At 40.3% G+C, this 8,290-nt stretch overlaps 1 protein-coding gene across 2 annotated transcripts; it reads right to left on the bottom strand.

Moving 5' to 3' along the window:
* Positions 1 to 239: 239 nt before the first annotated feature.
* On the bottom strand, positions 240 to 3,398 carry LOC126945328 (melanoma-associated antigen B6-like). 2 transcript variants are annotated; one of them, XM_050775236.1, is made up of 3 exons: positions 3,312 to 3,398; positions 1,829 to 2,346; positions 240 to 1,576 (listed from the first exon to the last, which is right to left on the bottom strand). In XM_050775236.1, exons 2-3 carry the CDS (start codon positions 2,304 to 2,306, stop codon positions 831 to 833), a joined length of 1,224 nt encoding a protein of 407 aa, XP_050631193.1. In that variant the 5' UTR covers positions 2,307 to 2,346; positions 3,312 to 3,398; the 3' UTR covers positions 240 to 830. The 2 variants fall into 2 exon arrangements, with proteins under 2 accessions (XP_050631193.1, XP_050631194.1); XM_050775237.1 differs by lacking the exon at positions 3,312 to 3,398 and having other exon boundaries at positions 831 to 1,859; positions 2,109 to 2,306.
* Between the last annotated feature and the right edge of the window lie 4,892 nt (positions 3,399 to 8,290).

Raw genomic sequence — 8,290 nt, 5'->3', positions numbered from 1 at the left:
ACAAAATTACCACATCTTGAAAATATTTGGGACAATTTAAGCCTATGCAAGTTCCTTGAATGTAGCCGCCTTGAAATTTTCAAGAAGGTTTTTAGTGAACTCATTCTGGCTTATATTGATCACTGCATTTCATGTGATGATTTTAAACCCAGAAAATACCACCCTGCAATCAGAAAGGCTTTTTGATGCAGTAGACAACATAGAATATAAAGTGCACTAGAACAAAACAAACGGCAGTCTTAATAACCTAAATAAATCCAGGTATCCTTTATTTATACTAAAAGAAATAGGAAAAGGAATTAGGCAAACCAAGAATTAAACAAACTTTTACATTTCTGTTTTTCCTTTTCTTTCTCGTCATATTATGATGTCAACTTTTTTACTGTGGAGTTCTTAAAATTCATATCAAAATCCATTTTCTATTACCATGTTATCTAGTTCTGAATTACAACGAAAATATGTTGTGTGATTTTATTTTATTAATACCCAAACCGTAACTTTCAAATTGGTTAAACAGCCATGAATGTGAGAGCTATGTTTTTGATAACTGTATAATCTGAAGCAAAATAAACCTTCACTTAACAGAAACAATCTTGAAAATTGACAAAGAAATAAAACATAAATCTACAAGTTACTCATGTATAACAAGACAAAAGAAAGAGATATATCTTGTTCCCTCCAGCCTCTACTATACTGCACTACCTAGAAAGCTCACTACTCTCTTCTAACATAAAGCGAAAATTCTACTTCAGACCTCCCTAGAAATGGGAGGATCTGTAGGATGTGGCCCCATAAGGTGCCCTGGCCAAGGGAATAGTGCCAGTTCTGCCTTAAGCTCTCAGTCTCAATGCTCTCTCTACCTCATCCATCAAAGCGTCTTCATACAGATGGGGGTATAAACCAGGGCTGGTGTTATTGCTCTTGGCCAAAACACGCAGGACTCTCATCTTGGTGGTTTCAGCATGGGCTCGTGGACCCCACAGGAACTCATAGCGTGGAGGATCACTGTTGCGCACCTGCCGGTAAACCACGTACTTATCTTGCACCAAATCTTCAGTAATGAGCTTCTGGGGATCCCCATAGATTGGGTGTGTCATCCCAGCATAGATCCCCAAACAACTCAGGAACTCCCAGACCTCCTCTTCAGTGGCACGGTTACCTTTCATGAAGATCACACCCAGGACCGACATCAGGAGACCCGACTTCCGCAGCCCCTTAGCATCATTCAGAATTCCTTCACTGGAGAGACCCAGCTTGCTAACAAGGGTGTAGGACTCGCCGCTGGAATCCATTTCTTTCAATTCAACGCCAAAGGCCACCGCCAAACGTTCGGAGGTTCTGTTGAGGATCTCAGGGAAGTAGTGCTTGTAACGTTTGCCAACACGCTTCAGCATGTCTGCCTTCAAAATGGACTCTTTCTTCTCAAACTTCTCCTGCAGCAATTGCACCAATGCGCACGCCTTCCTCTTTAGAGGATCTTGGCTTAAGCGCTTAAAAATGATGGCTTTCTGTGAGGCTCTTACACTTTCCTCATCTTGACCCTTGGCAGCCACATCATATTTTGAGCCTGAAACACCTGCATCAGGAAAGCCAGTGGGTGAAGCTCCCTGAGACTCCTGAGAAATGGAGGCATCAGGGGAGGTGCTCGGACTTTTCTCATCTTGACCCTTGACAGCCACTTCAGATTTTGAGCATGAAACACCTGCATCAGGAGAGCCAGTGGGTGAAGCTCCCTGAGACTCCTGAGAAATGGAGGCATCAGGGGAGGTGCTCGGACTTTTCTCATCTTGACCCTTGACAGCCACTTCAGATTTTGAGCATGAAACACCTGCATCAGGAGAGCCAGTGGGTGAAGCTCCCTGAGACTCCTGGGGAATGGAGGCTTCAAGGGAGGTGCTTGCACTTTTCTCATCTTGGCCCTTGGCAGCCACATCAGATTTTGAGCATGAAATACCTGCATCAGGAGAGCCAGTGGGTGAAACTCCCTGAGACTCCTGAGGAATGGAGGCTTTGGGGGAGGTGCTTGCACTTTTCTCATCTTGGCCCTTAGCAGCCACATCAGATTTTAAGCATGAAACAACTGCATCAGGAGACCCAGTGGGTGACACTCCCTGAGACTCCTGAGGAACGGAGGCATCAGAAGACCTACGACGAGTCCCCAGACAATCGTGAGAAGAGGATGAGGAAGAGTGGGACTCTTCTTGCTTCTCTGCAGTGACCTGGGGACCTGTGAGACCCTGTGGCTGACCATGGGTCTCCTGGCGTTTCTCACGGGCACGGAGCTTACTCTTCTGACCCCGAGGCATTATGGCTGAGTGTGGGTAAGAAGACTGGGAAGGCTGGTACCTGGATGGGAGAGAGTGATGTCACGTCAATACCTTCGGCTGAGAGTGACCATCTTGGCTTTAACTAGCGCCCCTTCTGCAGGTTTCTGCAAAACAACTGCTCTAGGAACCCACAGGACTCCTGTTCTCCTGGTCAGTTTGTCTCCTTCGAACTCAGGAGGAAGTTAGAGTATTAGGCTCTAGAATGACAGCCCATTTTGGGGTTTATTGAGGTGACAGCACCGGCTGGCAGTGGATGACCTTCTGTTCAGGGGTCGGATCCTCTCTGTTTACATTCAGGATCATCATTAAAATTGTTGACAAGACCCAGAGGCCCATTTCCCTGTGCCGCTCTGAAATTGACACTAGCAATTTTTACAATACTAACCAGCAGGAAATAAGGAAGCACTTCTGCCCAACACTTCACTCCGGGGACACGCAGACCGCCTAGGGCTGACAACAGCGGAGGCATTTTAGTGCTCTTCCTGTTATAGTGAGAACGGTCCTCACGGTAATTAGACTCCTCACCCTGACTCTTCCCACAACCTGGAAATCGCCCTCACTAACCTGCTGCCATCTCCTTACAACCAGGGGCCTACCTCTCTGACTTTCACAGGGACAAAGTGAGAATGCACCTCAGTCTCTAGAGACCTGCCCAGACCCCCAGGCTAACGTCAAGGGCAGAGTTCGGTGCAACCCGTTATGGTACATGGAGTTCCCTCAGTCCTAAGAAGGGTCCTCTTAACTATGTAGGGCCTGAGATTTCTCCCTCTACTGACCTACGTCCACCAGCCTTGGACCAAGGCCTTCATGTTCTACAACATGATGGAAAAAATGAATGGACTTTGGGCCTAACAGCCATGCTTGGGTACTCCTCCGGGACCAGCTCGGGGCAGGTTGGAGCAGGGCTCTGTGGAGCCGCCATTTTTAGGGGGAAGGGGGTTGAAGTTGGGGAATGCCCCCCCAGTTCTAGGTCAGGATACCCACCAAGACAGCTGAGAAGATCTGGGACACCTCCTTCCGCTGACGTGACACAGCACTTTTCAGACTGAGGCGTCCTGCTCAGACCCCTTTCTAGGTGGAAGTCAGGAGGAACCACTTCCGGCCACGCCCACCTGGCCCTCCCAGCGTAACAGCAGCTGCGGGGCTCTGTCACTCCCCCTTGTGTTCTGTGGGTGCAGCAGATTCCAGGGAAGTCACATAAAGTTCTTTCAGGGGCTTTTCGTGGACCCTTGGACTTCTCTATCTGTTGAGCTGAATCAGTCAACCTGAGATAGAGGCTCTCATTCCCTGAGAGTTCAGAGTAGGAAGTCAGGTGCAGCCTGAGCCCAGAAGCCATGCCGGGACCTTCCAAGACTGATGGTAGGGGTGGGGCTCTGTGGGACCCCCTTTTTGTAATGAACTTTGCCCTCATCCCTTACTCAGTGTCGTCGCTTCATTCTTGCCATGCCCCCTCTAGTGACTTGAGGACACCCTCTCAGACTAGACTTCAACTTCCTGAGACTCCTCATGTGAAATTCGGTTACACCTCACCTGGCCACTACTGCCTGGGGCCTCCTAAACCTGGCTGCAGCTATTAAGTTGTGATGCAAGATCAGGGAATGAAGGGAGATTTGGGGGGCACTCTTGTCTCTTCTGATGTGTGGAGCCCCTCAGTCCTCACTCAGGGTCCTCACATTGACTGCTGGCAGTGTCTCAGTTTTCTCCATTTTCTGATGTAAATTCATCCCCTTCCTCTGACTAGATCCTGTAAAATTCATAAGGAGAAAGTGAGAGGACTTCTTAGCCTGACAACTATGTCTGGGACTTCTCTCTTGGCTGACATCAGTGTCTGTATTCAACACTTTCATGAGTGAATTTCTACCATTATCTTGTGTGACTCACTGCAATCTTTGCTATCCTAATTTAGTCCATTCTTTATATTATATTAAAATAATACGAATTTAAAGGCCAGTCCGCTTCCACTAAAGAAGTTTCAGGTGGTTATTAGCATAGTGTCTGGATTCATACTTCTTCAGCCTACCCAGAAGTTTTTGCTGTCCCAATATTACCCCATGGAACTGGCACATAGGGTCTGAGTTCCTGACTGAATTTCCTTTAGATAAGCAGAAAAAAAAAAAAAAAAAATGCATTGTGCAATGGCACAGCGAAGGAAGCAAAGACCAAAGTTTTAAAGCTTTTTCTCTAGCCAATTCCGTTATCTGCCTCTATTGTAGGCTACAGACCTGTCTCTACTTCAGTGCATGCCCCTAGCTGCCCACACACCAGTTCTTGTTCAATATAAACTGACCGTCTCTCAGGGATCTCATTTTTGTTTGCTGTTGTTAATATTGCCTTTTTTTTTTTTTTTAATTCTTCCTTTAACTTCTGTATGGTTGAGTTTGGTCATGGGAAAGAACCGCCCAGGTTTGGTTGTCATCTTCACAGCTATGGCTAAGGCAGTGAATCTGTAAACATTTTAAGGAGAATCAACATCTTTACAATATCTCCTCCACAGTAAATAAACATAGTATACTGCTTTATTGGAGACTTATTTTTCCTAAGTCTTTCAGTAAATTTTTATAGCCATCTCCTTAATGAACAGGTACATTTCTATTTGGTTTTCTGTTAGATATATTTTGGATATTGTTGCTGTTGTGAAAGGCATATTTCACATTACATGTTATAATTAGTTATTGATTTTGTGTGACTATACTCCTGACTTACCTATAGTGATCTTTTGTACACACATTTTCTTAATTTCCTTATACATTTAAATATTTTTGCACCAATTACGTTGTTGTGTGTTTTTTTTTTAATAGGAGATTCTATTATCACAATTATCTCCTTTTGTTATTGTTACCTCTAATTTACTTGGCATTATTATGGTTGTGGACTATAGATGTATTTTCATCCAATTGTCAGCAGTAGGGTTTATATTATACAGGTGTATATTCTTCTGGACTCTATTTGGGATGTTTGTAATGTTTCACATTCAGTATGTCAATTTATAGATTTTACAAGACGGAAATTCTCTCCTAATGTAAGTTTGCTAAAAGTTACTATCATGCACTGGTGTTGAGGGATTTTTAAGGCTCTTTCTTTACCCCTGCACATGATCACATGCTTTTTCACCATTTTTGGTAACAGTGATTTCCAATTGATAATATTTTCTAATATGATATCATCTTTTCATTTCTTGGATACAGGCTATTCATTAATTCACTGCTATATTGGATATGCCTATATTGGATATACTATGAATTTATTGAGAATATTTTGTCTCTATGTGAATGAACTTGTCTTAAATGTTATTTTATTGGAATATCTTCATCTGGTCTTTGTGTCAACGAAAGCAAGCCTGTGAAAATGATGGAGTAATTCTCCCAATCTTTTTGTGTTGTTTGGAAGAGTTTACATGAAGTGGTGACTAGTTTCTTCTTCACCATTTGATGTAATGGGTCTCTAAACCTGGCTGGTCCTAAAACAGTTTGATGGTACTTTGGGTTTGGACTATAGTTTCAGTTTCTACTGTGCATTCAAAGAGTTCTGTAATTTTATGGGTCATTTTAGTTATTTTCAGTTTGCTAAAAATTGTTCCATTTTACTTAGGTTTTCATATTTAAAAGCATTATATTCATAATAAAATCCTGTTATGGAAATTCTCAAATATATGCAGTAGTACAGAGAATAGAATAATGAACTCAATTAGCTAAGATTTGTCATGAATAATCTTCAATTTTTATAAGTAGAATATTATTCATATTAAAGTTTATTGGCAAGTGCACCCCAGAGGTGATACGGTACAGTTTCATTAAGAGATAGATAATTTCTGTTATTTCCTTTGTGATGATGTTGGCAGCCATCACTTTTATCCTTTTATCTGTCACGGGTTACAAGATGGTAATTCTCTGATTCCAAAATTCTTTTGAGTTTATTACCCAAAATTTTTCAGATAGAACCTTCTCCTTGTCCATCATTTGTTATCCTGAGATACAGATAATACTTACAGTGTTCCCTATTAGCATTACATCTTTTCTACACCCAAGTTTTGTATAATTTTACTTATCTAATATCATTTATTTCTGCTTTTTTCATTTGTAATTGATAATACTCATACACATTGTTATATAAATCTTTTCAAAGAGCTGGCTTTTACTAGTTGGTTCGACTATTTTCTCATTTATCACTTTTGAATTTATCTTCATTATTTCCTACCTTTTCTTTGTGTTTAATATGCTATTCATTCTCTAGCTTCTTGAATTGTTACAATGTTTCAAACATTTTTATAGTAAATCTATTTAATGCAATAAATATCCCTGTAAGTACTGCTTGGGCTGCTTTTCAACAATTATGCTAATAGAACTTTATGTGTAGAGCTCAATTTTTTTACAAGCTGAACATATATCTCTTAATGCTCTATAATATTTTCAATATATAAATATAAATATATGTATGTATTTTGTGTGTATGTTTATGCATACAAAAACTAGGGAGTGTAAAATTTATTTAGGACAGAAACAATTATTTAAAGAAGGTTTAAAGAGCCATGGTGTGTTGTGTTGTGTTATATTTTACTTAATGATAGAAGACACTTGAGCAAATTTAACTACTAGTGACAGAATGGCTGTTTTCTTAAGGAGTGAAAGAGTTTCAGATGAGAAAATCAATACAAATAATTAGCTAACTGCAAATATTCATGGGTTATTCCAGGAAAACAAACTACTCTAAATATGTAACGCAGGGATGGAGTTTTAATGGGCATACTTTATTTTGTAGAGCGGTTTTCAAGTTTACAGAAAACTTCGGTGGTAAGTACAAAGAATTCTCATATACCCTCTCATCGGTTCACACACTGTTTCTTGTATGATTAACATCGTACATTAATGTGGTATACTTGTTAAAATTGATGAGCTAATATTGATTCCTTTTTATTAACTAAAGTCAACAGTTTATATTAGGGTTTAATCTTTCTGTTATATATCCTATGGGTTTTCAAAAATGAATGACATGTATACACTATGACAGCATCATACAGAACAGTTTCACCATACTAAAAAAAATCCACTGTGCTCCCCTTATTCCCCCATTCCCCAGAACCCCCTTTTTTTAACTGTCTCCATAATTTTGCCTTTTCCAGAATGTTATATACTTAGAATCCTACAGCATGTAACCTTTTCAAATAGGCTACTTTCACTTAGCACTATGCATTTAGGTTCCTGCATGTCTTTTCATAGCTTAACAACACACTTTTTAATCACTAAACTATTTCATTGTATGCTTGTGGGACACTTAATTCTCATTGGTTTCTGCTAAGTTTTGACAATTAAGAATAAAGCTGCTTTGAACATTTGTATTCAAGTTTTTGTGTGGACATCAGTTTTCAACCCATTTGGCTAAAAACCAAGGAGAGCAACTGCTGAATCATGTGAAAAGAGTATTTTCAATTTTGTAAGATGTTGACAAACTGTCTTCCAACGAGGCTGTACCATTTTTGCACTCCCATCATTACTGAATGAGAGGTTCTATTGCCCCACATCCTCTCCAGTATGTGGTCTTGTCAGTGTTTTGGATTTTATCCACTCTAATACATGTGTAGTGATATCTGATTGTTTTAATTTGCAGTTCCCTAATGATCCATGATATTAAGTATATTTTCATCTTTGTGTTTGTTTGTAGAGAATTGATATCGTTCCTTCCTAAAGATTTGACAGCATTCACCAGTGAGCTCATTTGGGACTGTTGTTTATTCTTTTGGAAGGTTATCAATCATTGATTCAATTTCTTTAATAGATATAGGCCTATTAAGATGATCTCTGTCTCCTTGTGTGAGTTTTGTTGGATTGTGTCTTTCAAGGAATTGGTCTATCTCATCTAGGTTACCAAATTGGTGGGCCTAGAATTGTTCATAATATTCCTTTACTATCAGTTTAATGTCAATAGAATAATCAGTGATGGCCTTTCTTTCATTTTTGACATTAGCAATT

The sequence above is a fragment of the Macaca thibetana genome, chromosome X (genome assembly GCF_024542745.1).
Source record: "Macaca thibetana thibetana isolate TM-01 chromosome X, ASM2454274v1, whole genome shotgun sequence".
NCBI classification, from domain to species: domain Eukaryota; kingdom Metazoa; phylum Chordata; class Mammalia; order Primates; family Cercopithecidae; genus Macaca; species Macaca thibetana.
This window is presented reverse-complemented; position numbering and strand designations above follow the sequence as displayed.